At 41.7% G+C, this 27,954-nt stretch overlaps 1 protein-coding gene across 3 annotated transcripts in view; it reads left to right on the top strand.

The window, feature by feature from the left end:
• Slc38a6 (solute carrier family 38 member 6) overlaps positions 1 to 26,966 on the top strand; it is a 59,345-nt gene extending 32,379 nt beyond the window's left edge. For all 3 annotated transcript variants that reach the window (XM_048415399.3, XM_087911753.1, XM_048415400.3), the window contains exons 6-16: positions 1,451 to 1,529; positions 8,938 to 9,020; positions 9,395 to 9,453; positions 13,598 to 13,663; positions 13,896 to 13,949; positions 16,045 to 16,124; positions 16,442 to 16,542; positions 23,964 to 24,088; positions 25,204 to 25,348; positions 25,534 to 25,628; positions 26,108 to 26,966. In XM_048415399.3, coding sequence (XP_048271356.3) covers positions 1,451 to 1,529; positions 8,938 to 9,020; positions 9,395 to 9,453; positions 13,598 to 13,663; positions 13,896 to 13,949; positions 16,045 to 16,124; positions 16,442 to 16,542; positions 23,964 to 24,088; positions 25,204 to 25,348; positions 25,534 to 25,628; positions 26,108 to 26,209 — 989 coding nt within the window. In that variant the 3' untranslated portion in view covers positions 26,210 to 26,966. The remainder of the gene's footprint in view (positions 1 to 1,450; positions 1,530 to 8,937; positions 9,021 to 9,394; positions 9,454 to 13,597; positions 13,664 to 13,895; positions 13,950 to 16,044; positions 16,125 to 16,441; positions 16,543 to 23,963; positions 24,089 to 25,203; positions 25,349 to 25,533; positions 25,629 to 26,107) is intronic.
• The last annotated feature ends 988 nt before the right edge of the window (positions 26,967 to 27,954 follow it).

The following is a 27,954-nucleotide window of genomic DNA, read 5'->3' as shown; positions in this document are numbered from 1 at the left end:
AATAAGTAATAAAAGCAGTGTGCACATAGAATACACACTTCATTCTTCAAGGGCATTTTTTTTCATTGACTCTTTTTAAAAGAGTGAGTGAGTGTGTGTGTGTGTATGTGTATGTGTGTGTTCGATTCATCTCTAGGGAAAAGACTGTTATACTGAAGGTCTGACTCCAGATCAACTGGGTTTCCATAGAGCTGAGTATTTAAACTTCCCCTTCTGTATTTGCCTAAATGAGTTCTATATTCCACAACCATATTCACGATGGAAGGCTTGCAGAATGATTTGTGTGTGAGTGTGCACAGTTACCTGTGGAGGACGGAAAAGGGTATCAGATCCCCTGAGTTGGAGGTACCGGCAGTTGTGAGCTGCCCAGCAGTCCTAGGAGCCAAGCACTGAGCATCTCTCCAGCCCCAGAGTGTGTTTTAATAACTACATGAGGAATAGTGTCATTATTAAGTGATATAAAAGCTAGTTATTTCTCATATGCTATCAGATAAAATCTGGGTGGCAGTGCTGGCTTTGGCTTCTGTTTTATTATTGTTATTTTGTCTTTTCATAAACATGGTTTTCTCTATGTAGCTCTTGTTGTCCTGGAACTCAATTTGAAGACAAAGATGGCCTCGAACTCACAAAGATCCACCTGCCTCTGCCTCCCAAGTGCTGGGATTAAACGCATGCGCCACCCCACCTGGTTGGCTTTGGTTTCAGATTTACACAGATGGAGTGAGGATTACAAGCCCCGTATCCTTAACAGGCAGTGTGATGCAGTGAATCAGAAGAGAGCCTTAATTAAATGATTGTTTACTGTTTAAGTATTATGATATGTAGCAGAGAGAGGAAGAGAAAGAGGAAATTGGGTTTCTGCAAAAGACATTTCTTCCTAGTTAAATTTATAAAAGAGCAAGTGATCAGTTATTAATTGTACTTATTAATTAAACATGGTCTTTTTGCTTGCTTGGTTGGTTGGTTTTGATTTTTCAAGACAGGGTTTCTTTGTGTAGCCCTGGCTGTCCTGGAACTCACTTTGTAGACCAGGTTGGCCATGACCTCACAGATAGTTGCCTGCCTCTGCCTCCTGAGTGCTGGGATTAAAGGTGTGCACATCTACCTCCTGGTTCTTAAAGTTTTTATGTTTATTACTAAATCTTGTGCATTGAACAGATGAGACAATGTGAAAGGGAATTTTTCAAAACTTGAAACAATTTTATTATAAATAGCCGATTACAAAATCCCTTTTCCTCTTCGGATTTGCAGTATAAACAAAGGTCATGTGATAAACTTACCAGTTCTCTCCAGAGTCATTTGCCTTTATTTCTGCTATGTATGTGTTTGGCTTAGTTCATTGTGGGTTATCTTCTATATGGTGCCCGAAATCCTATGGGTGTCTGTGTTTCTGAAAAGGTCACTCTGAATGGTTAAAATTCTAATAGAAATTCTCTTTGTTCTTTTGTAGCTATGTCATCTTATCTTTTAATTATTAAAACAGAGCTTCCTGCTGCTATTTCAGAATTCTTGTCTGGAGACCACAGTGGGTAAGAAGAAACGTTCCTTTGTATCCCTTCATTCATTCATTCATTCATTCATTATGTTTTATGAAACCTTAGAGGCAATGAGGTGCCCATCTTTGGGACACTTACAGGTTCTGTGGGGTGGAACGGTAACAGAGGAAACACTGTACTGTCCACTGACAGTCCACTGTGTCAGAGCACTGGGCTGCCAACGACCGAAGCTCCAGGCCCTTGTGCTCCTTGGTAAAGGCCAAGTCAAGCCTAAATTAGCCATTGGAGAAAAGTGAAAAAGCACCCAAGGATATGAAAGCTGGAGGATAGTGGAGAGGGAAGGCTCGAGACACCTGAGTTGAAGGGATAGTGAGTCATCCTTGCTGTCCCTCCTCAGCAGGTTGTCATGACAAAGAATATGATGGCTGCAGCCACTGTGTGAGACTCATGTTAGACAGCATACGGATGAGCGCTTGCTTTGCTTAGCCTTTCTTAATATACTGAATAATATCGAACCACAGCATACTTCCTTTCTCCTTAAAAACACAGGCTCCTACAGAATATATTGACTTAGCGCTTCTTATGGGTAAGGATCCCAAGTTAATTATGTTTTTCTTTTTGATATGTAGAGCAAGGAGAAAGACTTCCCAGAAAAATAAACTTGAAAATAAAAATAAACTTGGGTTAAACTTGTTAATTGTTCAGTTGCTCTCCTCAGTTTTCAAACCACAACAGAGGACTGCCTGTCTCTAGCGCTTGGTTGGTTTTCCTCAGTAATCAGACTTATCGGGCGTGCAGAGGAAAACTTCAGGATTTAGTTTTCAGCTTAGAGAAGTGGCTGCTCCTACAGAAGGAGACAGGTGCGGATGTGTGTGTGTAAGAAAAGTGTGGTGACTTTTGATCTCAGTACGAACTGTCAAGACGTGATTAGCATGAGGTAATAAAGTCCTTCACGATCTTCATCCTCAGACGCTGTCCCTTCGTGTCACTTTGGAGCTCACTAGGGGCCCAGTGCATGCTCACAGCTACCTCAACTTCTGTCAACTTGGTCTGGCTGCGTTTTGATAAGGCCCTGTGCTAACTACTCTAACAAGCAGCTGTGTGAGATACACTTGTTTGCATTTGCTATAAAAATATTAGGAACCACTTTTGTTACTTTAATTCTAAGTGAGAAATTTGCATATGGAGCTAGGAATTCAAGGCAACGGGGTGAAAGGAAACATGTCCTGTTCATTTCATGCTTGTTAACCTTGGGTCTCTAATTCTTGTCATGAGCTGTAGTTTCTTTACCTGATGCTGTGAGGGTACCAGTGAGGGTGGGGCTTGTGACTCCCAGACAGAGTGCTCGCTTAGCATGCCCAAGGCCCTAGGTTCAGTTCTCAATACCAGAAAAAGAGAAAAAATAGACAGGCATTTTGAAAGAGCTGGAGAGTTGGCTCAGTGGTTAAGAGCACCGACCTCTCTTCCAGAGAACCTGAGTCCAATTCCCAGCACCCACATGGCAGCTCCCAACTGTTTATCACTCCCGTTCCAGATCTGCTACCCTCATATACAGAGACAGATGCAGGCAAAACAGCAATGCATATAAAATAATAAATAGATCATTAATGAAAGGGGGGACTGTGTGGTGGTGGTGGTGCACACCTTTATTCCCAGCACTTGGGAGGCAGAGGCAGGCAGATCTCTGTGGCTCGAGGTCAGTCTGGTCTACAAAGCAAGTTCCAGGACAGCCAGAGCTATTATACAGAGAAACCCTGTCTCAAAAAGAAAAAACAAAAAACAAACAAACAAAAAAACAGATAGCACCAATGACCTTACCTCTGATTATTTGCTTCCTTAACAGAGTTAAAATGATCAAATAAGATGGCACATGTGTACGTGCTTATACGCATATAGCACAGTGTAAATGTGGGGAACAGGGACAATGATTATGTTAAAGATAGACTTTTCTTTTTTATGCAGCTTGCCAGGAAGCTCAGAGTCAAACACAAATGAACGCTGATAATCCTAATGGTTGTCCTATGTCACCTGCATTTGTCTTTGTTTTATCTGTTTATCTTTTGTTTGGTCCTGATTTTGGTGACGTCTATTAACATTGCCTTCGTAACTTTAGACATAGTCAGGGTGCTGGGTAACAGAGCTGCTCTTAAACTGCAGTGTCTTGTCTGCTAGAGCTTTGTTCTCTTTAAATCGAGGGCCATGTCTGCTGTTTTAGCATTTGTTTTAAACAACTAAAATTAAGTCCTATTTCAGTTGTATCAGTAAAACTTTTATATAAATGTTCTATTTCTATCACAAATGGGCTTGTGGCAAAAATGCTGTCCCCAGTTTTCAGCCACAGTGTTAAAATCACACAGTTTTGATGAGTTGCATTGTTTTACACGTAGCATGTTCATTTATGATGAGACTATGTGAATTGGCTACAGGGCTTTAGTCTCTGAAGCCTAACCTTGTGAAGTCAGCAGCGAATGTTACGGCAATGAGCGTTGCTTTGGGACAGTTTTTTTCTAGATGGTGTTGCGTGGCAGTATTTTTTCACTGAGATCATGTGGTGTTGATGTTTTATTTTAGGGTTTGGTTTTCCATAAGTTTCAGTTAATCTTTCAGGTGTCTTTATTTTCTGGGTTATCTGTGGATATAAGATATCTCTACGAACTATAACCCTTTATGAAGATGCTGTCAAACCACTTTGTGTTCATTATATATTCTAATTTCAAAACTTACTATTAGAAATCTAGAACAGTAATGCTCATACCAAACTCTTATGATGCCTCTGTATTTTTCCTAGAATTACTTATATTTTTTTAAATCCGTAGCTGTTAAAAGTTGGGAGCTCTCTGTTAACATTTAATGGTCTTGTCAGGGCACTATGATTGACACAATTAAGTTGTCTTGCATTTGAGTTACATAATTGATATGGGATGTGAGCAAGATCCTAATTGAGAACATACGATACTCCTGTTCCATTCTATTCGAGAATGAAATTAAAGCAACTTATAAATAAATCTGGTTTTCATTTAAAAATGGAAAAAACATCTGCGTGCCAAGCATTTGCAATCCAGCTAAGGATTTATACTCTGTGTTTCATAGTTGGAGCATTTTTATCATATAGGATTAAATCCACAGATCAAACAAGTTTTCTAGGAAGTATAAAACTTTTTACTCTAATTCTTTTGGCTTAAAGAGAATGTATATTTAGGTCACAGTAGGAAAACAGGAGTTTGGTTAGATAATTCTTTTTCCCCTCTTAGAAAAAAAAATTAAGTGCAGTAAATTTTCCTAAAATCTTGGCTTATAAAATAAATGTATTTGCTGCATGCTTTTAAAGACTACTTGTTTGTATTCTCTGGGCTGAGGTTTAATCGCATCTGCTTTGCACTATCTCCATTACCAAACACAGTGAAATTGTCTGGGACATGCGTGTGAAATTCACTCAGTTCCACTGTGTGTAACCACGTGGCCTTTATTGATCATGAATGAACAATAGCAGAATTGCTGTCTTAACGATTGGTTTTATTAACTTCAGTCAATAAGCATAAGAAATGATTTATAACCAGTCTCCAGACCTAGAGAATCTCTTTTTTAAAATAAAATTCTTTTCATATTAAGATTTATTTCTTTTTTTTTCCTTTTTTTTTTTTCCCGAGATAGAGTTTCTCTGTAGCTTTGGAGCCTGTCGTGGAACTAGGTCTTGTCATCCAGGCTGGCCTCGAACTAACAGAGATCCACCTGCCTCTGCCTTCCGAGTGCTGGGATTAAAGGCGTGCGCCACCACCTCCTGGCTCACATTAAAAGTACAGTCCTAAGGAGAGAATGAAGTGCAGCCTTGAAATAGATTGGAGGCATCTGAAAATGCTGTGAACTCAAGAGTGGTAGCCGAGGCCGGGAGTGTTTGCATGGCTACTGTCACGAGCCCATGGTCCTTTATGGCCTTTGCAGACACGTGAAATGAAGATGCTGAACTGGGTGATCTCTGAGCGCCCTCAGCCCAAATTCCCTAACTCTGTGAGTCTGCTGCCTTCACACCCTACAATCAGGCCTGACTCAGTCATGCTGCTCTTACAGGTGGACATCAGTTCTATCTTCAGGTCACATAGCAGCCCTACCTCAGGATTCTAGTGTTCCTTTAGTCCTGTGTAAGGGGAAGGTTGCGGTCCTGTGGCTTAACGCATGCCCTTTTATATAACTCCACCTTCCTAGTTAAAGAGTCAGTTTGGGCCAGGTGGTGGTGGCACGTGTCTTTAATCCCAGCACTTCGGAAGCAGATGTAGGAGGATCTCTGAGTTCAGGGCCAGCCTGGTCTACAAAACAAGTTCCAGGATAGCCAGGGCTACATAGAGAAACCCCTGTCTCAAAAACAAACAAACAATAAAAGAGTCAGGTTAGTTTGTGACCATTTTTACTTTGTTTTATGTTCAGAACGTTGATCGCGATCCGTACCCTCTTAGCAGACATTCAGAACACAATGCAGTGTTGTTATCCAGGGGAACAGCAGTGCTAACAGATGGAATCTGCTCGGCTGTTCCCTTGGGGCCATTTTTCTATTGGCACTGCAACTGTCTGGGTCTGATACCAGGTCCCAGAAGAAAAGACATTTCAGACATAGAGCCCTGGGCTTGCTGCCAGTTTCAGAATTTAGTTGCCAGGTGTTTCTTGGTGAGGGCTATTTTGAAGTTCCTGTTTGGCTTTTTACTCAAGGGCGACTAGAAGATGCGCCTTCTGTGTATCCGTTTGTGTTTACTATATGGTTGCTTTGTAGTGCTTCCTACACAACAGCCTCTGAGGGGCGCGTGCAAGTGTGGATAGAGAGCACAGCCTCAGGTCCCGCAGCGCAGAAATAGTTGTGCATCACTTCTAGCTTCTGGGGGGAGTGTGAGCAGGACAGGGGAAGTGTGAGCAGGACGGGGGAAGTGTGAGCAGTGTGAGCAGGACGGGGAAGTGTGAGCAGCATGGGGAAGTGTGAGCAGTGTGAGCAGGATGGGGAAGTGTGAGCAGTGTGAGCAGGACGAGGAAGTGTGAGCAGTGTGAGCAGGACGGGGAAGTGTGAGCAGGACGGGGAAGTGTGAGCAGTGTGAGCAGGACGGGGAAGTGTGAGCAGCACGGGGAAGTGTGAGCACGATGCTCTTTCTGCTGCTGCTCCTCACCTTGCTCTCCTAAAGAGGGTGTTGTCACTACCCAGCAGTCATGGATGAAGGGGGAGCAGAAAGGATGTCCTCACAAGCCAGGGTGTGTAAAGATAGGCCAGGCATGCTAGAAGCTAGTCTTTAACCCAGGCCAAGGCATGCTCTTAACTTGACAGGGCCGTGGGACACTGGCCCCTGTTGAGAGTGAAGGAGGGTGCATTATCACAGGGAGATTTTGATGTCATCTACCAAACACTTACTAAAGGACCCCTATTGATCTTTGATGTTTCCCAATCATTCTATCCTGGATTTCATTTTCTTCATGTGGTACAATTGTGTATGTTTTGCTGGTTTTCTTAGTTAATTGCCACTGCGCTTTCATTCTGCTGGTTACTATGGCCATTCTTTTTCCAGAGAGTCCTAATTGGACAATAACATAGTAATACATATGGGCCAATTATATCACATCCTTGACTATTTTACTAATTTGATTTCAATAATCTCAGGATAGATCCATTTAATTAGCAACTGTGATTAGACTTTTCTTCCTATATATTTACTAGTTGTATTCCTTATATTAATTGTTTGTCTTTCACATGTGCATGCATTAAGGTTTTGAGAAGTTAACTTTAACATTTAAATTTCCTATAGATGTATTAAGAAATTAAAATCATATGTGTACCCATGTATTGCTACCATATAGAAATATGCCATTTTTTGTATTCTAAGTATATCCCTCTGACTTTAAAAATATATATTCAAAGTGTTATTTTTCCATCTCTGTACTGAAATTTGTCTTTCAGTCTTCTTCCTGTCTGTGTATGAATGTGCTTGCACACATATGAGTGTGTATGCACACGTATGTGGTGGTCAGAGAACAAACAACCTTGAGTGTTTCTTGGGTGCTCTTCACCTCTTCTCTTTTTCTTTTTAGGACGGGGTCTTTTACTGTCCTTACACTTCCTTACAGGGCTGATCTGCCTTGCCTGCCACCACATCCCCTTAAGATTTATTTATTTATTATGCATAGAGCGTTCTATATGCATGCGTGCCTCCAGACCAAAAGAGGGCACCAGATCTCATTACAGATGATTGTGAGTCACCATGTGGTTGTTTGGAATTGAACTCAGGACCTCTGGAAGAGCAGTCAGTGCTCTTAACCTCTGAGTCACCTCTCCAGCCCCACATTAGTGTTGTTGCTCACACAGCTGATCAGCCCGGCCAGCAAGCCCACCTCCATGTCTCCAGCATGTGCTAGTGGCTCCCAGTCCTCGTTTCTTTTTTATTAACAAACACGTGATCACACTACTTGCTAACCATTCTCATTCAGTATTTTACTGTCTATTAAAGAAAAGTTTAGTGTTTTAAACTGGTAATTCATACCCCTTCTGAAACTCTGGAGAAGTGTAGAAAGTATGAAGAGTAAGAAATGACTCTTTATCACCGAGAAACTATGAAGTTCCTGTCCATTTTTAATGATATCTGTATTTTTCCTCAAAACAATCGGACTACACACACATTCACTATATTTGTTTTTCCAAATTGTCGAATTAGATGTGTTTTAGATTTTCATTATCTTAAAGGTTCTCAATATTATTTGATAAAAATCTCTGTAACTATTGCTGGTGTTTCTTTGTTTTTAATAGTATTTTGTAAGTGTTGTAAGGCATAATCACATGAAGTCTCTTAGTATCTTTTGCCAAATTGCTTTTCATGAGGTAATTAATACAGTTTTAGCAATTAAAAGCTGTGTTTGGCATACCTCAGTACTCCTCACCAATGTAGATTGTTATCTTGATTTTAAGTTTTTATTAATTTGATAATTGAAAAATGGCATCTCGTTGGGCGTTTGTTTTTGTGTGTTTGTTTTGATTTAGGTGTTACTTTGAGACAAGTTCTCACTATATACCCCAGCCTCAAACCATTGATCTTGCCTTTGTCTCCCAACACCTGAGATTATAGGCTTATATCAACATTATTTTAGTATATTTCCTAAATGCATATTCATGATTAACAATAAAAGGTTTTCTGTGGAGTAGGTAGAGAGATGGCCAGAGGTTAAGAGCCAGAGGACCCAGGTTCAATTTCCAGCACCCAGGCGGCAGCTCACAATTACTGGTAACTTTATCTAATTCCAGGGGTCTGATACCCTCACACAGGCAAAACACCAGTGCACATGCAACTTAAAACAAATAAGTAAATAAACAATAAAAAGTTTTCCTAAGAACATTTAACAAAAAAGTAGGTTTTTCGTGGTGTTGTAATAGCTGTGAATGAGTCCCATGTCCGTACCTAACAGAGAATGTCTGTCCTAACAGGTCTTGGTATCTTGATGGACAGATGCTGCTGCTCATCATCTGTGCTGGCCTGGTGTTCCCTCTGTCACTGCTCCCCAGGATAGGTGAGGAGCACAGGACTGTGGGGGGGGGGGGCAGCGCCACAGCACCGTCTAGAAGAGTGGTGGCCGTGAATCATCCTCGACTTGGCCTGGTTTCAGTCGCTCAGTTCTCAGCCTGCCTCGCTAACTTACTACTTGGCTTGTGGTAGCGTTTCGTCTGCCCCAGCAGGGCACTAAGGTAGAGCCTTCCCTTGCAGTGCACTGCCAGTGGCAAGCCAGTTCCCGTTCTGCTGTGCAGGACTGCATAATGATCTGTGACAGGCGGGCCTGGGCCCAGATGCCAAGCTGCAATAGAAAACATGCCACGGTGCATGGCTGTTTGTGAGTCAGGGTCACTTGCCTTATAAATTGCTTTTTATTTTATTGGTATTTTACAGGCTTTCTTGGCTACACAAGCAGTTTATCATTTTTCTTTATGGTGTTCTTTGCTCTTGTGGTAAGTTTAAAATATAATGCATTGCTTATTTCTTCACAAAAATGCAGCTGTGTTAATGACAGCTTTTAGCTGCTTTGTACTAGACACAGTAACTCATTTTTATATTATTAAAAGCACTGTTTTGGTTTTGAAAATAATTTAGGTCACAGGGTATTCATTTTGTCCATTTTAAAGAAGCTTAAAGTAGCATTTCAAATTTAGTGTTTTGTGGTTAGCAGAGAGGGATGCACAGCCCTTCAGTTGAGACTCTAGGTGGACTAGACCCTGGAGAGCCTAGCACTCTGGAGAAGCAGTAGGCCTGTGCCCTGTACATTCAGTTTAACGCAGCACTGCCTAAAGCTTTGTTCCATTACTGAAGTGATGGTTTCTGAGACTTGATTGAATCCAAGGAGAAGTGGGATGTGAAGGGAGTCCTATCCAGTCTGCTTACTCAGCATAAAATGTTCTCGTAAACATTGTATTGGGAATAAATATTTTTTTCATATGCACAAAATGTATTTCTAGTTAGCGTGTTTTTATTATATATCAGATGATAGTTTGACTTATTTTATATTTATAAAATAATTTAGCATAAAAATAAAAGAGAATTTTAATTTATGGCCTTTTAATTCTTCTAAGACAGACGTGTCCTTGTGTATAATTTCTAAAACCTTTTTTCTTTGCACTGTAGTTTATCCTAGAGTAAGCACCTAAATGTCAAACCTTACAGGATTTTAAGCATTTTTAAGTTGCCAAGAATATACATATTCTAAGTAACCTAATTACCAGTAAATTGAATCAAGGGGAAACGTCACACATAAACACTTTATAGAGCCAGATTTCAGAGCTGCCCCACAGTCTCTGGACTGGGACGATAGTTCAGCTGATAGTGTCTGCCTTGTAGGTATGAGGGCTTGCGTTCAGTCCCCAGAACCCGTGTGAACAGTTGGGCATGTGGTATATGCTTGTGATCCCAGTGCTGGGGGAGTGGGTTCCTGGGCTTCATTGACCAGCCACCCTGACTTACTCCCACTCGGCACACTCCAGACCAATGAGAGATTGTCTGGGAAAGCAAGATGAACGGCTCCTGAAGAGTGACACCCAGCGTTGACTTCCACGTGTGCACACACAGCCACACACTGTGCAACCACCTACCACTACACACATGTACACACAAAGCTACGAACACAACCACATACACACCACACACACAAACACGCAACCACATACCCACTGGGTATATACACACCAATCATGTCTGCATTGCATTTATCTTTGGCTAAATCATCTGAGACACAGGATGAAACAACTAAAATACGTACATGTAACTCTTATTTCACTGTTCTAAACATTTTATTGTAAGGAATGTTCTTAAGGCTGAAAATGGTTAACAGTGCTTAATTGATTGTTGAATTCACCTACATTAAAATTATCCCTCCACCCACTCCAGTGTTATTCAGATAATGAGTTGAGCATGTATTTTTTAGGTTCTATACTTAGAGAGGAACGGTAAGTATTTTCATCATAAGGTAATTGTTGAAAAACATCTAAATGGTTAGAAGGTATCCCACACATACATAGAGTGTATGATTCTTAAATGAATGCAGATAATATACTGAATTTTCTCCTCATAGTTAATCAACAAGGCAAGCATTTCATAGGTAGAAATAATTCAGTTTTCACAGTCAATACCTTAACACAGGTGAAATGTATTGATACAATGTGTCTGTTGGAGTTTTTGTTTCTGTCATAGTAGATACTCTTTAATCTGATGCAGATTTCTGCTTCAGTAGTCATATGGAAATAATTCTCCTATGTTTATCGTGATGTTCTACAAATCATCTGCTTGGATTTTTACCCAGGAGAAGAGTTGAAATGTGACCTACAATGAGACTCTAGATTATGTTGGGTTTGTTTGTTTGTTTATTGCTGTCTTTGGTTGCCATATGTATTACAGGTTCTGTTTCTAGTGTTTTGTTTTGGTGTGTGTGTGTGTGTGTCTGTCTGTCTGTCTGTCTGTCTGTCTGTCAGGGTTTTCCTATGTAACCCTGGCTGGCCCTGACCTCACTATGTAGGCTAGGCTGGCCTAGAATTCACAGAAATCCGTGTGCCCGTGCCTCTACCTCCCAACAGCTGGGATTCAGGGTGTGCACCACCATGCTCAGCTAACTGATGTTTTTAAAAACATGTGCCGATATGTTCATTGATTATTTTTAGAACATGCGTGTCTAAGTCTTATTACGTTTATATTACATTTTATACAATCAATGAAGAAAATGTTTTATTTTATTTTCTTCCTTATGTTCTTCAAGCCTTGTAGACCAGTGCATCCCTACTAGTGTTCTCCCAGATCCTGATTCTCATTCAGAAAGTTAGCATAAATTTTCCCTGAGAGTATCTAAATTTAAAAATAAATCTCAATTTAGCAGTGGCTCAAAATAGCCAAACAGATGCTTTTATCCTTTTTTTAACTTACCTTTTTGGTCACCTTGAAACAAGTCACTAGAGTCGAGAGGAGGGAGGGGCTGCTGAGAGCTCTGTAAAGGGATTTGGAAAGAATTAAAGTGGGTGCTGACCTGCAGAGTTGGGCTGGGCTTGAGGGGGAAGGAGGGGGAAGGGCCTTTTGTGAGAATGCAGTATTTCTAATGCCTAAGGTCATTTTTTGGTGTCTCCCCATCCCCCAGAATTACCTTCTTACCCTGGAACTCTCTCCTCTCTTTTGGTGGGTCTCTCCCAATCCTCACCTCTCTGTATCTCTCACCACCCCATCCCACCATGCAGATTTGAAACCAGGACAGCCCTTTGCACAGGAATTAGCTGTAATAACGGAATTTATGTTAGTGTAAAATTAAGTTGATAATAATTCTCTCTAGTAAATGAAATAGGCTATATTGTATCTTGGAGAATCTTTGCAAGAATTTTGACTTGAAGGCCTCTGAAGCAGCAGATGACCAAGGAAAAAGAGAGGGAATGGTGCTCCCTTGCACTCAAGGTCTGCGCTCAGCAGTGCTGAGAGGCCCCAGTGGAGGACTCTGCCTTTGGAGTGACCTCGGCAGGGGCCAGAGAGACCGACTTGTTCCCCTCTCACACACACTCCATCACTTAAACTTTTCAGAAAAAACCAAAACCAAAAAAAAGATAATGAGCTCTTGGTTCTGGTTTTGTTCTTTTTTGTTTATGGTTAAACCTGGTTTTATATTGCAAATGTAACCTAGAAATGCCCAGTTGGTCCTTAGCCACCCACCCCGTTTTGGGTGAGATTTTAAATTAAAAGTGACTCAGGTTCACTCTTTAACTTAATCCTAAAAGTGTGTGTTTTCTTTAGATTTATCACTGTATAAAATTTTGATTGAATTTGTTAAAATCCCAAACTAGATAAGTTCCAAATAGGAATGGTATTTACTTACTGGTCTCTTGCAAAGACAAATACTTCCTTTCTTCTCTCTGCCCCTTTGTATGCTGGGATTTAGCCCGAAGCAAATATTTACAGAGTAATTATGTGCCTGCAACAGGGCTACAATGGCCGTGTTGACACAGCCACCACTGTGGCTCTAGGAGCAGGATGGCCACAATTAAGATTCAAGTCCTGAACCGTTCGTTGACGTTTCTGGGAAACACCATCCCTCTGGGTTTCTTCGTAGTTTTTTAGATGTATTTTTACCAGCTGGAGCTCCCTAGCTCCACATTGACCAAAGGGGTGATAGTAGGTGTTCATCAGGTCACACTCGGCAGCGGAGTCCCTGCTCCTCTGCTCGCTGTGCTAGGCCTGTCTGCTTCTGACACAAATAATCATATTCTGTGCAATTGTCATTGAAAACATGCTTCCTTTTGAGTTGCACTTTAAAAAACAAACAAGCAAGCAAAAAAAAAAACACAAAAAACAGGGTACTGTTGGAGTTTTAGGAAATTGACACAAGAGCTCACTAAGTCTTTCATGAGCCAGATCCCTCCCCCACATCAGATGCAAGGTACCCTGTGCCCTCCCTCTCCACCCAGTGACCCCCATGTTAAAAGGTAACCCCATTCTCTCTGGGGAAGACCAGAGCAGCAGGGATTCACCTGTTAGCCTCTTGTTCAGCATCATTTAAAATGTTGTTCTGGTTGAGATCAGCTTGAGATGAATTTTACTACAAATTATCTGAGTGTGATTGTCTTTACTTTCCAGACAGTGATTAAAAAGTGGTCCATCCCTTGTCCTGTGGCCTTAAGTGGCATCGACGGAGTGTTCCAGGTGATAGTTTTTAGGCTCTTTTATTTTTAATTTTTCAACTAAAAAAGAAATGGGAGATCAATGATTATTTTTTCTAATTAATGAAAAAGTTATGGTTGCATTGCGTTTTAGAACTGTGCTTTGAAGTGATCTGATTTGAAAGTGTAGTAGTAATAAATTCGTCATATTTGTTGCTGTATTCTGACTTTTAATAGCTATTGGTTTCTCTTTTCCCCTCCATACTCTTAAACAGATTTCCAATGCTACAGATGACTGTAAACCAAAGCTCTTTCATTTCTCCAAAGAGGTGTGTAACTTATTAACAGATACTTTCGGTTGATTTTTCACATTTCAAGTTTTAAGAGATTTGTGTAACAGGGTCTCTCAGGTCTTTATACCTGTAACTAATTAATTTTCATGAAAGTGCTAAGTATAGGATTGCCTACCAGAAGAATAATATTATTTAACACAGGGTGGCCCATTATGAAGCAGCCGCCTTTTTCTTTTCTTTCTTTTGGCGTGCCTTTAAATGGAGCCTGTTTTAAATGGGCCTTTGCCTAAAAGAACAGATTTACCAAATGTCTGGTCTGGCCAGTGAGGTCCTCTGTGGGTGCGGGTTTCCTGTTGCGCTCTGGACTTGTAAAGCTAAATCGCCAATTACATCAAAAACTTCTCCCCTGTGAGTAGGACTTTGGTCTCTAGCTAAGCAGCCTCATCATTGGACCAGCAGTTGAGTACTGCCAATACTCCTTCTGAACAGCCTTCTGAGGGGAGATTTATGATGCTCAGAGCAGAGACCAGCAGACAAATCCCATGCCCAGTTTGAGAGCGCTGTAGGATCCTGGAATTGCCTGGAAGCTTCTCTGAGCCTGAGCAGAGAAGCAGGAATCGCCGTCTGCGTGGTCCCTGCTTTGTTGTTTTGTAGGTCCCAGGCGCTAGGCTTTCCTACTCACTGCCCAGCTTTATTAGAATAGAATGCTAATGTGGTTAGTCCTCTGTGTAGAACTTTCCGATGTAGCTCCAGTTATTAACTAAGAAATGGCTCTCCGGCCTCACAAGGGAGGTCACCACATCTTTCACATGGCGACGCCCTCCACAGGCTTTAAAGATCTAGGTAGGATAATTGACAAGCTGGGAAACTGAACAGTATATGAATGTGTGACTTACACTCTCATCCCCTAAGGCAGCTTCGGGGAACACGACTTCCTAGGTACTGTATCCCAGCGTAGTTCCTAGGTACTGTATCCCAGCGTAGTTCCTAGGTACTGTATCCCAGCGTAATTCCTAGGTACTGTATCCCAATGTAGTTCCTAGGTACTGTATCCCAGCGCAGTTCCTAGGTACTGTATCCCAGCGTAGTTCCTAGGTACTGTATCCCAGCGCAGTTCCTAGGTACTGTATCCCAGCGCAGTTCCTAGGTACTGTATCCCAGCGTAGTTCCTAGGTACTGTATCCCAGCGTAGTTCCTCATCTGGAAGTTCTTTTGGTGAAGAGCCTAACACCGGCTAAGGGGAAATATTTTTAGACCAAAAAAGAGAAATCATTGCCATCCACTTGTTAAAGAGAGTACTTTAATTTAGAGGGTAACTTTGGCTTGCTAGTTTTCTCTGGCTCTTGTTAAATATTCTAATAATAATTTTTAAAGAAACTATAGGCTTATGTATTGCATGGGATCCCAAGAGTTTTTCAGGTCTAGAATTAATGATCTTTGTGTTCATTAAAAAAGATCTTGGTGAAGGATTCTGGCAGTACAAGATGTGGTTTCTATTTTTAGTACTTGCTTGCACTGAGTAAGTAAAAGCAGATTCAAAAGCATTGGTGTTATTGCTGCTTGGGGTAATGAGATGTATTTATATTGTACATACCTTAATAATGACTGGAAATTATAATAAAATGTCTTTAAATGTAGCTACTTATATCTTATCTGAATTATTTTTATCATCATCCAAATAATGTAGAAGGTGGTGGTTGTAATAAAGCAACATGGTATTAGGGACCAGCCAGAAACAGCTCAGGTCAGAATAAACAAACCACCTACCTGTAAGTTCCAGTGTTTGCTGGCGACTGTAGAGCTCCTCCCCCACCCCCTCAAAAGTCTAGTAAAGAGATCATTCATAAAAGATGAAATAAATTCAACCAAGTTGTTTTTTAAAGAGAACTTTATTTTGGGGCTGACAAGGTGGCTCAGTTGTGTTGTTGGGCCACCAGGCCCAATGACCTGACCCTGCACTCATGGTAGGAGAGTACTGGCTCCCAAAGTTTCCTTCTGACCTCTACAAGTGCTTAACAGCATGGGTATGAGCACACACATACATAAATTTTTTTAATGTAATTAAACAAAACAAAACAAGTAGCAAAATGGAGTAGCTTTTAATAATTTTGTCTTCTAAAATTGTTTTCAGAGTATTTACGCCGTACCAACCATGGCTTTTTCATTTCTTTGCCACACCTCGATTTTGCCCATTTACTGTGAACTTCAAAGGTACTGTAGAATGCTGGGAATGTGCATTACCTCTGGGGCTTGCGGATTGGATCGGGTTCTCACTTAGAACCCTATTGCCGTGATTCTAAGCATCAGGTTAAGAAGCAGACAAGGCGGCCAAGAGCTAATTCTGTCCTCATTGAGCTTGTTGCCAGTGATGCCATCTTTGTCTGAGTGTCCACTTGTGAATGCTAATGTGTAGTCTTTGATGAACTCATGGCTGTCCAAAGAGTCTCGACTGGCCTGGGAGATGCTTGTTTCTTCAGACAGGATTCAGATCCCTGGCTCTATCAATGTCTACCATGTTTGTGTTTCAGCCCCTCGAAGAAGAGAATGCAGAATGTGACCAACACAGCAATTGCTTTAAGCTTCCTGCTTTACTATGTGTCTGCACTCTTTGGATACCTCACTTTTTATGGTGAGTATGTTCTTAACTCTAGGTGATGAAGGAAGCACAGGTGACCTCATGCCTGTAGCTGTCTACCCACCTTTCCCTAGTAAGTTTATCTGTCAGGCCACGTGTCAGCACTGTGGCAACCTTGTCACCTCCTCTCTCTGACAGAGGTGAGTCAGACTTAAGAGTAATGACTTCATGAGAAAGTTCCCTTTTCCGATTTTGGTTTTTATTTTCAATTATGATGGTATGTATGTGTGTGTCTGCATGTGTGTGTATGTGCATGTGAGTTTGTGCATGTGAGTGGAGTACCTGTGGGAGCCAGAAGAGGGCGCCAGGTACCCGGAAGCAGGCATCTGTGAGCCACCCAACTTTAATGTTGAACTCCTGTTCTCTGTGAGAGTACTACATGGTCTTGATGGCCAAGTCATCTCTCTAACCCCTAAAATTTTTCTTAGACTTTTATGTCAAATTTCAAGCATACTGGTGTCTCGATAAAATAATGATTTGGGTCTTTTAAAATTGCATGTTCAGAGCCAGGCATGGTGATGCACATTTTTAATCCCAGCACTCAGGAGACAGAGGCAGGTGGATCTCTGGGAGTTAGAGGCCAGCCTGGTCTACATAATGAGTACCAGAGCAGTCAGAGTTACATAGTGAGACCGTGTCTCCAAAAAGTGGAAGGGGGAGTACATATTCAGTATGTTAGAACCTAGATGATAAGCTTAGAGGTTAGGAGAGTGAACCGTCTCAATCACTACAAGGCCAACTCCAGAAAGCACGAGACAGTACAGTGGACTCGGCTGTCAGACATCCCTGCCTTCCAACTTCATTTCTACAGCATGTGCTGAAGCGCATTACTGCCTCTGCTGTGCCATGATTTTTCTCTTTAAGTTCCTTAGACACTTGTAAAATTAGAAAGCATAAGCAAAATTCTCTTATTTATTTTGGAAGCGTTTCCCGCATAGTTTGTTGGGGTTTTTTTTTTTCTCTTTCAACAAGATGTCAAGAACAAGAACAAAGCCTAGAACAAGAAAATATGAGCAACATTTGTGAACAATCACATCATGACACACGGCCACTCACCTCACCCATTTTGAATGTATTCTTCAGCTTATAAACATTTTTTTATAGTAATTGCAAGTGAGCAGCTGTTCCTTCTGGGGGATGCTTAGCCGTTGATGACCTGCTTGACGGCTTTGTGCACCTTTCAAGTCTGAGACTCCTGTGGTCACCAGCTGTGGGCCTTTATTAATGCTTACCTCCCAGTTTCCCCAAGCTCCATGTCTTTAGACAATGTCTTCTTATACCACTACATTTCCCAGGCCCGTTGGGAATACTGGTTTGGGGATCCAACAAATCTGGGTGGTGTAACTAACTGCCATTCCCTAACTAGCTCTGTGACCTTGAGGGGAGCCTCCACCTTAAAGCATCTTCAACTCCTAATCTATACTACAAGCATAACTGCATAGGGTTGCAGCGAGGCAGAAGTGGGTTCTATATAAATCCTGCTGTGGTATTGGGCACGTAATAGTCCTTAAATGAGGGGCGCTGCTAGCTGAGCACTCTCATCACCCTACTATTGTAATTGTCTCAATTTCAGGGATCCTAGTTCAGCATTATGCTTCTAATTAGTCTTTTGTGTGTGTTGTATGTATGCCCAGGTACATGTGCACACATGTGAGGGTGGAGGGTGGAGGACAGCTGCAGGTGTCATTCATCAGAAGCCTTCCTCTTTGTTTTTTTGAGACAGGGTCTCACACTTGGCCTGGAATTTACAAGTAGGCTTTTGGGTTGGCTGGTAAGCAAACGGCAGGGACTGTACCTGTCCTCCTCCCTAGCACTGGGATTATAAGCACATACCACCACACCCAGATTTTGTTTTAAAGATGGATTTCAAAGATTGAACTCAGATCCTCGTAGCTGCAAGGCGACCATTCTCCTGACTGAACCCTCTCCCCAGCCCCTCATGTGTAATAATTGGTTCTTTGCAGTCATTCTTTTTTCCCATTGTTAATCATAACCTAGAAATGCCTTCTCTGTGGCCTTCCAGTGGTACAGTTGGAGATGTTAGCAAGAAGTTTGGTAGGCCTAGCCTGAAGTTCAAGATTCTAATTCATCTTTTCAGGTTAGCAGTTTTATCCTAGAGAGGTAAGAGGCCTGTCATGGGATTAAAGGCAGCTTTCTGCATGCATGCCAGTGTTCTTGCTGCTACCTTATGGAAGTCTTCTTCAGACTTATATAATTTTAATTGAGCTATACATTTTTCCCTACTCCTCTTCCTTCCTCCCCTCTCCCCTTCCACCCTTCCTCTTTGTCCCCCAATTTACTCAGTAGATCTTGTCTTTTTCTCCTTCCTGTGTAGATCATGTGTGTCTCTTTTAGGGTCCTCTTTGTTGTCTAGGTTCTCTTGGGTTGTGGTCTATAGATTGGTTATTCTTTGCTTTATGACTTTACAAAAGCCACTTATAAGTGAATACATATTATATTTGTCTCTCTGGGTCTGGATTACTTCACTCAGAATGTGTTTCTCTAGTTCTGTCCATTTGCCTGTAAATTTCAAGATGTTGTTATTTTTACCGCTGAGTAATACTCCAGTGTGTAAATGTACTACATTTTCCTCATCTAGCCTTCGATCAAACATTCTCAGCCTTAACTGTGCCTAGAACTTGTCATGGTAGAGTCATACTGGAACATGTAGACCATGTAGTTGAGGTTGATGAAGGGGTCATTGATGGCAACAGTTTCCACTTTGCCAGAAGTGAAGGCAGCCGTGGAAACCAGGTGTCCAGCATGGCCAAGTCCGTTCACTCTGACTTCGTCATCGTGTCTCTGAACCGAGGCTGGCACTGCGCCAAAAGATGCCACTGTCTCTAGAACAGGGAGGAGCCGAGAGCCGATACTGATATCCAAAGCAGCTGTAAAAGTTTGCACTCCTACCAGCAATGGGGAGTGTCCCCTTACTCCAGCATAAGTTGTCATCAATGTTTTTGATCTTGACCGTTTTGACAGGTGTAAAATGGCTTATCAGAGCTGTTTTGATTTGCATTTCTCTGATGGCTAAGGATGCTGAGCATTTCCTTGAGGTTTTTTTTTTTCCCATTTGAGATTCCTCTGTTGAGAATTCTCTGTTTAGGTCTGTACCCTATTTTTTTTTAATTGGATTATTTGTTGTTTTGATGTCTAGTTTCTTGAGTTCTTTGTATGTTTTGGAGATAAGTCCTCTGTCCGATCTGGGGTTGGTGAAAATCTTTTCTGTAGGCTGCCATTTTGTCTTGTTGACCATGTCCTTTGGTTTACAGACTCTTCTCAGTTTCAGGAGGTCCTATTTATTAATTGTTTCTTTCAGTGTCTATGCTACTAGTGTTATATTTAGGAAGTGGCCTCCTATGCCTGTCCGTTCAAGGCTGCTTCTCACTTTATCTTCTATGAGGTTCAGTGTGGTTGGTTTTATGTTGAGGTCCTTGATCCATTTGAATTTTGTGCAGGGTAATAGATATGGATCTATTTGCATTCTTCTACATGTTGATATCCAGTTATACCAGCATCTTTTGTTGAAGATGCTTTCTTTTTTCCATTTTATAATTTTAACTTTTTTGTCAAAAATCAGGTGTTTATAGGTATATGGTTGATATCCAGGTCTTCGATTCAATTCCATTGGTCCTCCTGTATTTTCATAGGCATGTCCTTCTTTAGGTTGGGAAACTTTTCTTATATGATTTTGTTGAGTATATTTTCTGTGCCTTTGACCTAGACTTCTTTTCTGTCTTTAATTATTATTATTTTATTATTATTCAATTATTGTTTTTAAGTTTAGTATTTTCAAGGTTTTCCATATTTTCTGGATATTTTGTGTTAAGAATTTGTTGGATTTAGCATTTTCTTTGACCAATGAGTCTATTTCCTTTATCATATCTTCTAGGCCTGAGATTCTGTCTTCCATCTCTGGTAGTCTGTTGTGTATGCTTGCATTTGTAGTTCCTGATCGTTTACCCAGATTTTCCATTTTCAGTTTTCCCTCAGTTTATGGTTTTTTTTTAATGCCTCTATTTCAGTTTTCAAGTTTTGAACCATTTCTGTTTGATTGCCTTTTCTTCATTTTCTTTAAGAGATTTGTTGATTTCTTCCAATTTTTTAATTGTCTTTTCCTCTATTTCTTTAAGGGAATTTTTCATTTCCTCTTTAAGGGCCTCAGTCATCTTCATAAAGTTATTTTTAAGGTAGTTTTCTGCTTCATCTGCACTGAGTTGCTCAGGTCTTGCTGCTGCGGAAGCACTAGTTTCTGGTGGTGCTGGTGTGCCCTTTATGTTGTTGAGTATATTCCTGCACTGTTGTCTTCCCATCTCTTCCTCCAACTGGAACAAATAGAACCTATGTTTCAGGGGGGTCCTTTTCCTCTAGTTGGTGTAATTGGGGGCTGTGGCTGCAATAGTAGCTCCTTCAGGTGTAGGCAGAGGAGAGCCTTTGGTGATCATTTCTCTAGATGGCTACAGGCCCAAGGCTGAGATGGTCATTCCCCCTGGTGTTGGTGGGGCTGACGCTGAGGCTCTGTGGTCAGATAATTTCTGGAGGCCACTGCTGTCATTGTGACCTGCCACATTGCTGCTCATATTTCTCCTCCCAGCAGCCTGGCCTGGCCCACCACACTCATGGTCGTGCATCTCCTCCCGGTGGTCCTTCCTCAGTGTCTTAAGCAGACACGACACCAGTGGTACAAGTGACTTACAAAAATCACCATCAGGTCCCTTTTGAAATTTGTGAAGCTTTCTTTGAGTCCAAATAAGTGTGTAATAATTGCTCCTTACATATATTAAGGCTCAGCTAAGAATATGGGGTAGTTGTGTAGTGGTGGTTGGCTCAGAAGGTTTTCCCCTTGGGAAAGTAGGATTTCTAGTAAGTGTTGTTCTTAATACTTCTGGAACTGAATGGAATCTTTATCCAGGACTCTGAAAGCCTAGTTAATATCAAACTTCTGTCAGATTAAAAGGATCTGTAAGTATCAACCTACATTAATAATATTGGTTCTAATCACAGATACTAAGGAGGAAAAGTCCCTCTGGTGAACTAGGCTGGTGCCCAAGCATTAAGTAACCAGGCCGTTTTAATGTCTGTGAGGTCGTTAAACAAGAAGTGTTAATAGCTCATTTTATGATTCAGAAAATGGAGATAAAATAGTTTGCCATATTCTCTAAAGACTCCCAAGTATCTCACAGATTTGGAAATAGAATCCAGATTTCTTGGTTCTTCCCAGTTCTCATACCTAGTCCCATTCTTCATTCTGTACCTTCTGTCTGCAGCACTGCAGACAATCTCATTTCTCTCCAGTGCCCATGATGACCACTACACTAGCTCAGAGCCCCATTATATGATGGTTATAGCAGTGGCTTTCTGTTTTTTGTGTTCTGGTATTTTTCTTCCACTCTGTACTTGTGTGTAATTCAGGTCACTTCACACTCCTTTCTGTCTTAGTTACACTCCTCATTGCTGCACCAAATACTTGAGGCGCGAAGCAGCCGAGGGAAAAAGGTTTGTGTGTGTGTGTGTGTGTGTGTGTGTGTGTGTGTGTGGTTCCCAGTTCACGGTTACAGTCCATCATGGTGGGGAGGGCACAGCGGTGGGAGCTGGCAGAAGAATCAGGAGTAATGAGGTCTTGCCCTGCTTGCTCTCTCCTTTTATACAGTCCAGGGCCCTTGACCTTGGGATGGTGCCGTCCACCAGTGAGTGTCCCCACCTCGACTGAATTCATCAGGATAACTCCTCCAGGCATGCCAGAGGCCTTGACAATTGAAATTAACCACTCACTCCCTAAGTGATTGTACTTTTAGCTTGTCAGATTCAGTCTTGAGGGCCTCTCCAACTCATCTTCTCCCCACCCTCTTTGTCCTCCTGCTCAGGATGCCTGCTTGCCCTGTAGTGCTGCCTGGAGCAGCCACTTCCTCAAACACATGTTCCCTTTACTACCGCAGGCTTTGGTTCTAGAAAGTCTCTTCCGTAGCTTTGAGTGTCGGCACACACATCAGCTCACCTTATGCATTCAGTTAACCGTTGAGTCCATGGATTATTGTCATCTGAGGACACAGGAATAAGGCTCAGAGAAGCTGCTGGCGGGTAGTGGGGCTTGAATGCACTGTCATCTCAGTGTAGAATCACTGTAGCTCTTTGTTTAAACTTCCGTCTGTCGCTTGGATTTGTTCATGGTGTATACACTTCCTGTTGTGTTTATGGGGTCCTCGTATCTCTTAAGACCTAACAAAGCAGAGGCAGATTTGATTTTTGTATTTCTAAAACCCTGTTCTCTCAAATGAAACAGCCCCATTCTAGTCTAAGTCCAAACTGATCTTTGGTCATAGGTCCTGAGGTGTGGTGTGATCACCCTCCTTCTTCCTCAGGTGACCTGGGCAAGGGAAACCATGTAAATGGAAGGAAACTACCAGGCAGAAGGCGGGGTCAGCGTCTCTCAGTCCTGTCTCTCTCTGTCCTGACCAAACAAGCCATTTTCCTAACGTTTCATTTTTTTCTCATGCAAGATGGAAACAGACACAGCCGATCATATGCATGAAACACTATACAGACTATAGACTTGACCCCTGAAAGTGGGCAACACTGTGGACTTTGAGAAAACGCTGATATAGAGGGAAAGCATATGAATGTGGGGTGCTCTGCTCCCCGCCCCCCGTGTTTTCAGGTGAACTGCCTGGCACTTGTGAGCCTACACATCTCACATTGCCATGGTGACCAAATTCAGCAGGGCCCATGCAAGCGCTTTACAAGTGCTTTGCTAAAATTATTCTAAGGAATTTTGCTTTGGTTTACGTTTTATTTTATCTTGTTTTCATGACTGAGCCTCACTAGTTTGGAACTTGTTAGGTAGACCAGGCTAGCCTCAAACTCACAAAGATCCATCTGCCTCTGCCTCCCCATTGCTTTGATAAAAGCCATGCACCACCTCACCTGGTTAAGGAGATACTTTTAAATACTATTGTTTTGTCCTAACTTTCGAGATTCTGTGTGTCCTGGTTTCAAATTTTTCTAAAAGAATACAAAAGAGTTAATGTGGGCTAGTAGGATGTCTCAGCAAATAAACGCTCTTATCACAAGTCCAGTGACCTGAGTTTGCTTCTCAGGACCCACAGGGTAGAAGGAGAAAACCAACTCCTGCAAGCTGTCCTCCAAGCTCCACGTGCATGCGGCGGCACAGGCACACCCAAATAAGTAAATAGATGTAATGCATTTTAGAAAGAAGTGTACATCTCAAGAAAATGCTAAGTATCTTTGTATTTCATAGCAGAGAGGAAAGGGCCAGAAATGAATTTCAGAATGAGATCTAAGCCTAGTATGATCCAATAATCCAACAGAAAATAATTTTGCTATTATTGATATAGTGGCACATAGTTTATCATGTGACCCTGATTGCTGCTGCTATTGCTGTTTTAACCTGTTTACAGACAGAGTGGAGTCAGAGCTGCTGCAAGGCTACAGTCAATACTTGCCACATGATGTTGCTGTCATGGCTGTGAAGTTATGCATGCTGTGTGCTGTGCTTCTGACAGTCCCTCTAATCCACTTCCCTGTAAGTATGCCTAAAGGTTTTGTTGCTTAGTGTCGTGACTCCCTAATACGGCAACACTAATTCTTTGCAGACCAGAACCTTTGAATCACATCTAGTCTTGTGTATCTTATTCATTTGTCAAGTAATTGATCCAAGACCTCACTAGCATATGGTCCCATGAAAGCACAAAAATAACAGTGAACCTCGAAGCTAATTTGTGCTTTCTGAGATTTAGTTTAGATTTACCTCTCTCTCAGTTTTGTTTCCAATTTAGAGACTATAGTTCTAAAGGGTTTGTGTGTGGGGGGGGTTGTCTTTCTGTATTCTGTTTTCAAAAGAATGTGTACAAAGAAGAGAGTCGAGTCAGCAGAAACAAGCCCCTCCTGGTCTATGACAGGTCGCTTCCCACAGGGAGTTCAAGTTTAGGCTTTGTACTTGCTCTAGAATTTAAGGGCGGAACAGATTGCCGTTCTGTATCCAGTCGCCGCACATGACAATCCTAAGAATTTCCGTAGAGATGAAACCAACGGCAATGGGTAGAGGTGCTTCTGCCCGGGTGTCTTGAACTCATGTGAGTTCCTAAAAACCAGGACCTTCCCGAATTTTTGCCCCTCCCTATGGGACTGCAGGGCCAGGGGTCCATCCAGGGCCAGATAAACTTGTGGGCTGTGGTTGCCAGTGGCCTGCCCTAGCAGTGGAAGATGTGGAAACCAGTTCTTTGTATTCCCATGCCGTGGAACAGATAACAGAAATAAAACAGAACATGGTATTTCTTTTCCATACCATGGTTTATTTTTTTCCGCTTGGAAGTTTGTTTGCCTGCTGAATTTAATGAAAATTGTTCTTTGTGATTTCATAACATAGTGTTACTGCTTGTAATTTTTTAAATTATAGAACCTAAAAAAATTGCTTGTGAAACTTTTGTGTGGAATTTAAGAAAAATAATTCTTATGAATCTCGCTCAGAAAGGTTTATGTGTGTAAAAACACTGCATAATGATAGTTTATGCTGTGTCTGGGGAATATAAATGATCTGGGGTAAAAATATTATGGTTACTATACATGTGTTTCTCTAAGCAAATGCTATGCCTTTGATCCTTCCCTTTGCCTAAATGTCTTTTTCCCCCTGTTATGTAGGCCAGAAAAGCTTTAATGATGATACTTTTTTCAAGTTTTTCGTTTTCGTGGATTCGGCATTCTCTGACCACACTGGCGCTCAACATTATCATTGTTCTACTTGCAATCTATGTTCCTGACATTAGGAATGTATTTGGTGTAGTTGGTAAGTTTCCATTAAAAAAAAAATCATGTAATAAAAGGGACAAGGAAAGGTGTCTCAGTGGTAGCGCACATGGGCAGAGGTCTTCAGTTTGCTTTCTAGCTTGGCAGAAATAGAAGGGGTAATAAAACCATTGCTCTCACAGCTGAATCTAATGGCATCTTGGTTTTCTCCTCTCTACCTCGTAGGTGCTAGCACATCAACATGCTTGATCTTTGTGTTCCCAGGGCTGTTTTATCTGAAACTCAGCAGAGAGGATTTTCTCTCACTGAAGAAACTTGGGGTAGGTTGTTCTCAACTGTCCCCTTTAAGGCATCCGTCTGAAGAAATAGTTTGTCATCTTTTTTAATTATGACTAATTTTTTTTCTTTTTTTTTTAAATATTTATTTGTTTATTATGTATACAGTATTCTGTCTGCAGGCCAGAAGAGGGCACCAGGCCTCATTACAGATGGTTGTGAGCCACCATGTGGTTGCTGGGAATTGAACTCAGGACCTTTGGAAGAGCAGGCAATGCTCTTAACCGCTGAGCCATCTCTCCAGCCCATGACTAATTATTTTAATTTAGACTAATTATGTCTAAAAAGTCAACATGTGTCTTAATGCAGAAAGGACATTTCGGAGTCAGGTGTGATGCCCATGCCTGTAATCCCAGCTCTTAGGAGGCTGAGGCAGGGGGAGTGCCGAGTGTTTGGGGCTAGCCTGAGCTACAGCTCCGAGAAGGGCAGAGGCTCACCCTCACTGTCTCCTTTGTCTCCACAGGCGCTGCTCCTGCTCGTCACTGGTACCTTGGTCGGGAGCTTCAGTTTAGCGCTCATCATTTTTGACTGGGTCAACAATGAAAAACATAATTTTCTATCATAAAGAATAATTTACCTCTATAAGCAAGAAGGAATCATCCTGGAAGGCATTGAATATGAAGATTACACTCAGGAAAATTATTACCAGCAAAGCAGGGCAGAGCAGCAGTCTGGGGCAGAAAGGAAGCATTTAGTCATTTTTTAACCAAAATTAGCAAAACTCACAATGTTCTTAGATACATTGAGTCAATTGTTTGTGGTTTGTTTTGTTTTGTTTTGTTTTGTTTTGTTTTGTTTTTGAGACAGGATCTCAAAGCTTTGACCAGGCTGGCCTTGAACTCACAGCTGTCCCCTGCTGCTACATTAAAGGCGTGTGCCACCAGCCTGGCGCATTCCTGCCATTTGTGACTTTAAAAAATAAGTAGCCTTTATTTCTTTAGACTAGTTTTATGTTTCCAGGTATATTGAGTAAACAAAATAAGGAATTCCATGTGACTCCCTACCCCAACCTCTCACCTGCCCTGATCAGACGCCTGGTGTGAGGAGAGCACACGTTATTATACCCAGGGATGCTAAAGGTCGACATGAGGGTTTGCTCTTGGCCACCACTGATCTTTTCACCAGAAGGCCACGATTGGGATCATGTAGGACCATGTGTCATTTTGAGATTGACTTCTTTGTTTTAATAGCTCATTTCCTTTTAATTCTGAATAATATCCCATTATAGGGATGTATCAAGTTTGCTGATCTACTCACCTCTTGGAAGACCTTCCTACTGCTTCCAGGTTTTGCCAACAATCATTAAAGGTGCTAAAACTGTTTGTGTGCAGGGTTTTACGTGATCATGTTGTCAGCTGGAGTGTGTGTGTATGTGTGTATTTAATACCAAGGAGCACATGCTGCATCGTAAACGTATGTTTAGCCTTATTAGAAACTGCTAGACTCTTCCAAAACCGTTGGAACATTTTGTATTATTGCTAGCAGTGAGTGACTGTTCTGTAATCCTGTATCATCACCAGCTTTTGGTGTTAGGAGTAGTGTGATGTGCTGAGTTTCCGCCACTTGAGTGGGATGTGGTAGCAGCTCTGCTTTGCGATTACCTAATGGAATGAAATGGGCGTCACACATGCTTCTGTGACCAACCACTGCAGATTTTCTTAGATGAGTGGCTAATTCTTTTGCCCAGTTTTAAATTGGGTTGTTGGGGCTAGAGAGATGGCTCAGCTGTTAAAGTCTAGGCTCACAACCAAAAATAAATTGGGTTGTGTGTTCTTTGTTTAGTTATACATGTTCTTTGTGCATGTTGGATGCTTATCTTTTATGAAATAGGTAGGTTGCAAAAATTTTCTCTCAGTCTGGGCCTTGTCTTTTCATTTTATTTTTGGTTTTTTGAGACAGGGTTTCTTTGTGTAGCCTTGGCTGTCCTATAACTCGCTCTATAAACCAGGTTGGCCTTGAACTCAGAGATTTGCCTGCCTCTGCCTCCTGGGTGCTGGGATTAAAGGCATGCACCACCACCGCCTGGCTCCATTTTTCTAACAAGCTTTCACAGAAAAAATTTTTTAAAATATAAAGAATCAGGCCAGGCGGTGGTAGTGCACGTCTTTAATTCCAGCACTTGGGAGGCAGAAGCAGGCGGATCTCTGTGAGTTTGAGGCCAGCCTGATCTGCAGAACTAGCTCCAGGACAATTAGGGTAGTTACACAGAGAAACCCTGTCTCTAAAAACCAGTACATAATCAGGGGCTGGAAAGATTACTCAATGGCTAAGAGTGCTCCTTGCTCTTCCAGAGTACTCAGGTTCAATTCC

The sequence above is a fragment of the Myodes glareolus genome, chromosome 11, assembly GCF_982192425.1.
Source record: "Myodes glareolus chromosome 11, mMyoGla1.1, whole genome shotgun sequence".
Classification (NCBI taxonomy): domain Eukaryota; kingdom Metazoa; phylum Chordata; class Mammalia; order Rodentia; family Cricetidae; genus Myodes; species Myodes glareolus.
This window is presented reverse-complemented; position numbering and strand designations above follow the sequence as displayed.